General features: G+C 39.6%; 1 protein-coding gene across 1 annotated transcript in view; it reads left to right on the top strand.

The window, feature by feature from the left end:
* The first annotated feature begins 8159 nt into the window (after positions 1 to 8159).
* The window catches only part of LOC138863930 (uncharacterized), a 2250-nt gene continuing 409 nt past the window's right edge, over positions 8160 to 10000 (top strand). The window contains exons 1-5 of the mRNA XM_070129436.1: positions 8160 to 8203; positions 8746 to 8807; positions 8934 to 8972; positions 9130 to 9159; positions 9565 to 10000. The exon at positions 9565 to 10000 is cut by the window's right edge and continues 409 nt beyond it. Coding sequence (XP_069985537.1) covers positions 8765 to 8807; positions 8934 to 8972; positions 9130 to 9159; positions 9565 to 10000 — 548 coding nt within the window. The 5' untranslated portion in view covers positions 8160 to 8203; positions 8746 to 8764. The remainder of the gene's footprint in view (positions 8204 to 8745; positions 8808 to 8933; positions 8973 to 9129; positions 9160 to 9564) is intronic.

Genomic DNA, 10000 nt, shown 5'->3' on the forward strand with positions numbered 1-10000 from the left:
AGGTTTACAAGAAGCAGTATAAATTGCAATTAAGATAAAGATTTTAGTCATTTGTTTTTGAATGCCACTTATAAAGTAGATAACCTATTTGATTAACAGGAAACTATGTATTAAAAAAAACTTGTCTCTTTTCATTTTTTTACCTGGAGATGGAAGATTGAGCTAATATGTATAAAGTACCTTATCAGGTGAGAAGAAATATATGACAGTAGTACAGAGTAATTAATTAAGGACTGATACATTGATCCTCCAAGTATGCAAAGAGAAAAGGCACTAATGAAAATACAGACCACTTACTAAAAATTAAAAACTATCAGCTCCAGACTATAACAGTGCTGAATACATGGGCTGTATAGCACATATGTCGCACACTGAATATGCTCACAAGGGAATACGTAAAGGAGAGAAGGTTATGTTCTACAATATATGGCTGCAGCAAATGTAGAAATAATGACTAATAAAGTGATAATGATAATGTTAATAAGCATTGTCATACTGATAATGATAATAATATTTTTTTATACAATAATGCAAGTGGTAATAGTAATTGATAGTGATAATAATAATAGTAATTATGATTGATGATGATGTGATGATCATGATCATGATGATCAGGATAATGATGATAATAACAATAATAATAACAATAGTAATGAAAATGATTATAAATTGTAGGTCTCTTGGAGATTCCATTGCATATAAATCCCAGTGTTACCTGTACTGGATACAAAACAATCAATAACAAAATATAGACAATGTTCTTTGTCACAGTTTTATTAGGTTAATAGTATCCACTACTTAAACTTTTACATCTGACATACAATTGCACATTACTAAATACTGCATCAAGAAGGAACAGACCCACTAAATGAAATGTCTGACCTTGACCATTGTTGACTGTCATGGTCGACAGTCTTACGGTTTTCCAAAGTAAAGGAGTAGTTAGGATCACCTGGGTTTCAATACTCAATACTCTCTCCATTTCTTTTCCTAATTCCTCCATCTCCCCCTTCCTTCTCTTCCTTCTCTTCATTCCTTCCCTCCCACTTTAAGCCCTATATCTGCCCCCTTCCACTTCCTTTCTATAGGCCTACCTTTTTAACCTCCCCCACCTTCTTCGTTCCTTTTCTTCCCCTTTTTCTCTCTGCCCCCTCTTCCTTTCCCCTTTCCTCTCTAAGTCCCCTCCATTTCCCTTCTCCACCTCTTTTTCTCTTGAAGCCCTCGCCCTCTCTTTCCACTTAAAGTCCCCCTCCCCTTCCTTTCTCCCTCTCCTCCCCTTTTCTTCTTTAGCTCTCGTTTGTTCTCTTCTCTTCCTTATATTCATTCCTTCCCTCCCACTTTAAGCCCTATATCTGCCCCCTCCGACTTCCTTTCTATAGGCCTACCTTTTTAACCTTCCCCACCTTCTTCGTTCCTTTTCTTCCCCTTTTTCTCTCTGCCCCCTCTTCCTTTCCCCTTTCCTCTCTAAGTCCCCTCCATTTCCCTTCTCCACCTCTTTTTCTCTTGAAGCCCTCGTCCACTCTTTCCACTTAAAGTCCCCCTCCCCTTCCTTTCTCCCTCTCCTCCCCTTTTCTTCTTTAGCTCTCCTTTCTTCTCTTCTCTTCCTTATATTCATTCCTTCCCTCCCACTTAAAGTCCTATATCTGCCCCCTCCCACTTCCTTTCTATAGAGCTACCTTGTTAACCTTGCCCACCTTCTTCGCTCCTTTTCTTCCCCTTTTTCTCTCTGCCCCCTCTTCCTTTCCCCTTTCCTCTCTAAGTCCCCTCCATTTCCCTTCTCCACCTCTTTTTCTCTTGAAGCCATCGGCCGCTCTTTCCACTTAAAGTCCCCCTCCCCTTCCTTTCTCCCTCTCCTCCCCCTTTCTTCCTTAGCTCTCCTTTCTTCTCTCTCTTCCTTTCCCCTTCCCCTCACATTCATTCTAATAGTTATGTAAATAATAGATGTGCATAAACTGATGGGCTAACTACTTCAATGTAGTGAGTACTTGCCTCGCACCAATATTATGATTGTGAATGGACAAAAACCACGCAGATCTTTAATGATGGTAATGGCAGTGTTGATAATGAAAAATGACAAAGAATGAAATGATAATAAAATAAAGATTGCAATAATGATGATGACAAAAGTGATAATAAAATTAAAGATATTATTGACAATAATAATATTGATGCTAATAATAATAATATTGATGCTTATAATAATGGCAATAATAATAAGAATCATAATAAAATAAAAACAATGTTCATAATAACACTGATTTAGAATATAATAACAATGATAATAACAGCAAAAATAATGTGTGTGTGTGCATTTAAATGTAATAGCATGCACACGCGAGCGCACGTGCACACACACATCATTATCACCATCCTTAAAATAATAATTGTTGTTAATAATATTTAATAATTTCAGTTTTAATGTTAATAATTTCAATTTAGTGCTGAATCGTGTTCAGTGGAGAGTACGGTCGCACTTCAGATGTTATCGGTTCGTTTCAGTGAACTTGAGAACATTCACAGACCTGAACATGCATACGTTATTCCCATCAAGTGAATAACTGCCATTTCCACTGACCAAAACAAATCAGAAGTACATGGACATGAAGCTGAAGATTACTTCAAGAATACCAAAGATACCGACTGGTCCAAATTAATCTAATAAGTTGTGGGAAATTGTTCACTAGAGCAAAATGTGATCAACGACACAGACTATCATGTTTCTGTCATATGTTCCCAGAGAAGCCTGGAGTATGTCTCAGCGCTTACCCATCATCCTGCTATAACCTGAAAACTCCCATCATGGTAAGTCTTTTTTATTTCAACATCCCTGTTGGAAAATGTGTCGTTTCTCGCGGACGCATCGTAGCGAGCAACGACAATGCAAGGGCTGCGACCTGCGAGGAAACGACATTTATGGTGCGAGCAACTGCGATCCTTTTCACTTATAATAACGATGTTCTGAAGTTAATTAGTAATTAAGCGATTGTTATTCATGTTTGTTTATGAATATAAATGGACTTCGTTTTGTCTTGTGTTAATGTTGAAATTCAAATATCTGCGCGTAAGAAAATTGGGTGCGAGGAAAAATTACCATAACTGCAACTCAACCTGGTTATTGGTGAGTGTGACCGTATATGTAAAGTAAACCTATTTGATATGAATGTACAAATAAGGTCTAGCATAGAAAGTCCAGATTTCATGTAGACTCATAAATCGTATGTTAGTAAATTAGAACATTGAGAGACAGTGTGAAATCGGCTCCTTTTCTTTGAACCACATACATTACTTAGAATTTTAGCTATTGCATTTAATGATTCGTGTATTTTTATTTATTTATTTATTTATTTATTTGAGTCATTGACGTTTTTTCTATAAATCTTTCTACCTTCGACGTGATATATTATTGTTATTCATACTGTTACCGTCGTCGTTGTTAATACCACCATCACCACCACTACTAATTAGTACTGTTTCCACACTAAGAAGGAACTCACTGTGTTAAATATATTGTAGACAGTCTTGAAACGTGAGCAATCCCATCCGGTTCTTAAATATGAAATTCATTTACGAAAAGAAAAAAGCGCCAATAAAAACTCTGTTGTCATTACTTTTACTGTCCTGCCTCGCAATAAAGTGGCATTTTATCACTTTAATGATTATTTAACACCCTCGTCCACCTAGGTTTTGATATTAAGATCGGGAATGGCTCCTGGGCGAAAATCGGGTGATGACGTAGATACAGAAAAGAAAATTATCATAAAACAGCGGTCTGGAAACTTCAAATACATAAACGTTGTTCAAGCATCTGGCGTGTGAGACGTTGAGGGATGCAGCCTCGCCATTTTAGTAATTTCTAATAAAAATGTTCGCTATTGCATATAATTTTACGGCGCGGATCCAGTAAACGAGGGGTACCTGTAGCTAGTAAGTCATGCATTTCCTCTCTGTGACTAACTGCAACCTTTTCTCAATGTATTCATGAAATGTCAATCGCGACGGCGCCAACTGTGTGGTTGTGCGGTTTCTGTGGTTGTGTGTAATTATGATTGATGGTTTGTGCATCAGTCATAAGCCTGTGCAGCCATTAACGGGTATGATTATAAAGTTGGCAAGCTTAACATTAGTCGAATTACTTTTTAAATCATGTTCGCATCCCATCATGAAATTAGTGTGCATTTATAGTGGTTTTAGTCGTGCTATCACGGCATCAGAGGCATCTTTCGGACGTTTATATTATGCTTATCTCTTAATTATTACCGCTGCATATATTAAGATGTCGAAAGGAGACTCCTGATGCCAAATTTCATGTTTTAAGATGCAGACGCTTACCTATAGGTCTTCTTTTCACCCAGTATCTGCCTTAGTTTAGGACTGTACGATCACTTTATTTGGTAAGTCATTGATAGTCACCTTGAAAGACTGACATTTAACAAGAAACTACATGAAAAGATGTTCCTTCGCACTATCGTAACCTTAACTGCTCGAGGAATTTGACGAGTATCGTAAGAATCGTCAGAAAAGGAGAGCTGTAGAAAAGGCCAACTTTTCCCCATCCAGCAACCAAGCGCAGAACGCAAAGTACTTCAAGATTTCGGTGGGAGAGGTCCGGCACGAGGCTAGATGTTTACCAGGAGCAATTCGACAAGAGGATTGCAAACTTTGTGGTTGGTGGAATGTATCCCCTCTCTCCATTGTGGAAAACGAGAAATTTTAGCATCTATTTTCAGGTGAGCAATGCATATGCCGTATGTTTCTCTCAAACATGGAATATTATCCTTTAGCAACATAACTGATTAGTTCCTAACCCTGATCAGTAACAGTTTCAGTTTATCAAAGATATCGCATACCATTTACTTTATAAATTACCCGTGCTCTCGTCACCAGTGAGGCATATCTACGTCAGCTTCTCTCTCGTGGAGTGATGTCAAAGTGGCGCATTTTTTGGCGCACCCAGCATTTTCTCAAGAAAATGATGGAGCACCCGTTGATTTAGTTTAGGTTTACATTTTGCAAAGGTCAAACCCATCCCTCTTCTACTTCTTCTCTACTCCCTCCTTCCCCTCCCCCTCTCCCTCCTTCTCGACGTTCTTTGAGCCGTCTACTATCTTCTCTTGCTTTGGGTGTGCGCGCAAATTCGAAGGAAAAACTCAAAGGCCAAAATTATATGTGCACAACAGCAGACATCTGGTCTACTAAGCACCGTACTTTCTTAGGGGTAACAGTACACCGAGTGTCACAGCGCATTTGTACGTAGAAAACATGGCCTTTCGGATAGGACAAGGGTCTCCATAGTGGTCGATATTAACCCTGGGGGTCGAAGATTCCATGACGGGGACAATGGTCCTAAAGTTTGGAGGAACGCTGGTAAAGGAATATATAAATAATTTTTCTCACTAAATAAAGGGGCAATATAAAAATAAAATTCTATTTCTGATTGACGACAGAGTGTTTGGACGCAAAAGTGCTATTCTGGCATGCGATAAATTTGCTGGATGTCATACAAGATAGCAGAAAAGTTGGACGATATCAGAAGATTTTTCAATCTGTGAGAGTAAGATTGTTGCTATTATTACTGACAATGGAAGTAATTTTGCAAAGGCTTTCAAATAGTATGGAATTATTGTTCAAGTACAGGGGTACACAGAAGACGAGTACCTTGAGAATCATGTATTTGGCGACGAAGACAAGTGCTGAAGATGATTCACCGTTTTGCAGTGTACATGTTAATAACGAAGATATTGTGTTGCTTGTCCACCTGCGATGCTGTTCCCATACCATCAGTCTTGTTTGCACTACTAACGCAAGATCAGCGATGAGAGGCCTATAATCTAAACTTCACAAGTGTTATGGGGAAATGTTCTGCCCTCTGGAACTCATCTGTTAGACCTAAGTCTGCCGGAATCATCAGCGAAGTACTGAACTGTCAGTCAAATCTGCCTTGCGTCTAGATGGAATTCCCTCTTCGACAGTTTATCTCTTATTTTAAAGTACAATGATCAACACAATGAAGTGCTGTCTCGCCTCGGTTTGCCATTGTTCAGAGATGCCAAGTTCGAATTCATTGAAGAGTATGTTACCGTCCTACATCCTCTCGCAACAGCCCTTGACAGGTTGCAGTCAGACAAAGAATGTTTCCATGGATGTATGCTTCCAACACTCTTAGCAGTGGAAAAGAAACTAGAGCGACTCAAATCAGCAACGTTAAGGCACTGCTAACCACCATTCTGCGGTTGCATCAGGCTTCACTAAGCGCTTTGAAATGTTCCTCAACCTCAATGCTTCGTATTACAGCAAATCAGCCATTTTGTCACTGGTATCGAATCCACAGCTCAAACTAAAATGGTTGACAATATTATGAAAACTAGATATGCAACAAAGAAACTAGTTCAAGAAATGTTGGTGAATGCCGCGAAACATCTAGTGTTAGAGTAGCTAAATGACAAAAAAGTTCGTTGTCCTCGCTGCAGCAATACCCAGGAATAACGAAAGTTTTTATTAAACACAATACAGCTCTACCATCTGCTCCTATTGCACGACCTCCTAGTTTCGTGCGCTACATTCGCTCTCCTAAAAAAAGTAGATGAAATGTTCAGTCAACTAGTCTTTTTGAAAGCTAATAATATTGACTGATAAGATCCATTGTTGTAATGACTTTGCAACTTCTATATTAAAAGCAATGGAAAGAATGACAATAATAATGATAATAGTAACAATAGTGAAAGTATCATTGGTATGAATAAATGCTGCTGTTGATGATATTGATAATAATAATAATAATAATAATAATAACAACAGTAATAGTAATGATAATAACAGTAACGATGATAATAATGATAATGATAATAGATAATGATATGAAATTGAAACTATCCACAATGAGAACTGAAAATAAGCGTGAAGTTTCAAACTCAACACGAGTTCCTCTTCAGACAAAAACCGAAATGGATACCAGGAGAGAATTTTGACGTTTATATAGTGATAGAGAGACAGAAAAAAACAAGATCTCAGGTCTCAGGGGGAGAGTCAAGGTCGAAGAGTCTGGGGAAGGCTTTGCTAACAGGTGATTAGGTAAGATCATCTAACCTCCATTGGCCAGCAGTCAAGTTAAGATTAGGCAATTTTGTAATTGGAAGGGTTTCAATTCTTTTTCTCGCGTACGAATTTAACCATGAATTAAAATGGCCTCTTTCCAATTTAACATGTATTTCGTCACGTAAATGAATAAAACAAGCATTTGGTTCTCTGGCGTATCTTACATCACATCTATGTTCATTGATTCTTTTTTCAAAAGTTCTGCCAGTTTCGCCTATGTAAAATTCCAGGCAATACTTGCAAGGAATCGTGTAAATACCTGGAGAGGTATCAAGAGCACCGCTAGTTATACTATGCCTAATCAAAGTATTGCGCAACGTGTTCGGAGAGAGAGAGAGAGAGAGAGAGAGAGAGAGAGAGAGAGAGAGAGAGAGAGAGAGAGAGAGAGAGAGAGAGAGAGAGAGAGAGAGAGAGAGAGAGAGAGACTGGGGAGAGGAGGGAAGAGGGAGGGAGAGGGAGAGGGGGAGAGAGGGAGGGAGGGAGAGAGGAAGAGGGAGAGAGAGGGAGGGAGGGAGAGGGAGAGAGAGAGGGAGAAGGAGAGAGAGGGAAGGAGAGGGGGAGAGAGAGAAGGAGATTAACTGATTGCACAGTTACTCCTGTCCATCACGAACAATAGTTTGGTGAATACTTTTACATTATGTATTTTGTTCAGCAATGCAGACTGCAATATTATTGCTGTCAGAAATATTTCCAGGACCACAGGATACGACAGAATGCTTTGTCTCTTAGGACAGGTGTTTCACATTGCTTCGAAACAGGATTTCCCCAATCATCATGTCACGTCATACGGCAAAAAATACTAATAAAAAATCCAATTGTTTCACTTTTTCCCCCAAGGTCATGAATTTGGAAACTATGCGACTGACAATTAACAATTTAAAATAAGCAAAAAATGTTTAAACCACACTTATTGTACCGCGCTTCAAGCCTATACGTGTCCATTGTCAAAACAGAAGGCGGACATGACACTGCATGCCTGGGGAAAGAGGGGAAAAACGCATTTAGTGTAACGCAAACCGTACATAATAAACAGTTTATTCGTTATCTGATCGTCATTTCATAGAAGGCAGAGCTCGAGATCGAACCCGTGAGAAAAACGCTCAAACTCTGGGTAAGGAATCTATGCTCATATTTTACGACCCGTTTGATTTATATCGTTATTGTGCTGAGAGCATGAGTGCAAGAGGGTCAGCCAAGAGAAAAATATTGCCTTGCGTATTTGCTACACTTTTACGACTATTGGCGATTAATGAACACTTGTAAGTTGGTATTTCGGTGTTTCTACTCGCGATGGATGATCGTATAACGTCTGTAGACTGCTAACGTTCCACTATTTTGAGATTAAGTACGGTAACGAATACTGAATGATAATTACAGTAATGATGGACAGTTCATTGTGGCAAATCTATAAAAAACGTGGAGTGGAGATGAGGAAAGTGTAGATTCTCACTCAGCAATATGATGGCGCTGGAACTGTAATTTTCATGACGAGAATCTTCCAGGATTGTGACTATTGAACGCCGGTTTTAAAGTGTCAGTAAAAGAAACAACTGCAGAAACTACAAGGATAAAAATGATAATGATGATGATAATGATAACCTCAAGGATAATAGAGGTCATAGTAAAATTATGAATACCTCTTTTCCTATTCAGAACCGCCAGCTCCTCGACGATGAAGACTCTCCTCTTTCTCTCAGGCTTGATTCTAGCGTCTTGTGAGTATGCCAGGCCTATGTGTATATATGTGGTAAAATGTATAATACATAAGACATTCTTTGCCAATGTTGTTATCAGTTTTAAGTAATTTTTACATTTCACTAAAACATACTCTCTTTTTGCAGATATATCAGTACATGGCGCGAGTATAAGCCATGAAGAGGGTAAGAATTTAAGAATTTGTTTTAGTAATTTAGTATGTTGATCTCGTGCATATGAACGAAATCTTGTACTTTTTTCTTAACATCTTATCCTAAAAATTATGCCAAAGTTCGTTTTTCATTACTTTCTTTGTAAAGGCGATATTATTCTATTTGACAGATGAATACGATGCCTCTTCTCCGACGTCTGGTAAGCTAGTTCTAAAAGATGTTCACTGTTTCATAATACGGACTGGTCGTGTGAATGGGGAATAGATGAATATGTTTTATGTTTAATTTCAACGACGTTCAAAAGTTCGGGCAGAGAGAGAAAAAGAGAGAGAGAGAGAGAGAGAGAGAGAGGGGTGGGAGGGAGAGAGAGAGAGAGAGAGAGAGAGAGAGAGAGAGAGAGAGAGAGAGAGAGAGAGAGAGAGAGAGAGAGAGAGAGAGAGAGAGAGAGAGAGAGACGGCAAGATAAATTAAAAAATATCAAAGATACAGAAATAGAACCAAAGAGAGACCATATTACAAAGACGAAAGGAGGGAGAAAGGAAAGGAGAGAGCCAGAGACAGAGAAAGAGAGACCTATAACGCAACCTCCACTTACCTCCAACAGACGAGCATTCCAACGAAGACTCCAGCGAGAAGAGGACCGCCACAGACCGATTTGGTCGCCTGTGGTACTTCCCCCACAGACCATGTCACCACCAACATCATGGTGTTCCTCTGGGGGGGAATGGCAACAACACCGGAGGAGAAACAGGACAGTTAAACGGACTGACAAATTTCCTAGGAGGATTGGCGAATCTTTTTGGATTGGGTGGACTGGGATTAGGAGGGGGCACTGGTGGAGGAGGTATACTAGGGGGGTTGTTTGGAGGGAACGGTGGGTTAGGGGGCCTGTTCGGTGGCGTGGGAGGAGGGCAAGGGCAAGCTAATGGAACTGGGCAAGGCACTGGGGCTGGGCAAGGGCAAGGCACTGGGACTGGGCAAGGGCAAGGCACTGGGGCTGGGCAAGGGCAAGGCACTGAGGCAGGTCAAGGGCAAGGCAC

Source organism: Penaeus vannamei, chromosome 14, assembly GCF_042767895.1.
Source record: "Penaeus vannamei isolate JL-2024 chromosome 14, ASM4276789v1, whole genome shotgun sequence".
Lineage (NCBI taxonomy): Eukaryota > Metazoa > Arthropoda > Malacostraca > Decapoda > Penaeidae > Penaeus > Penaeus vannamei.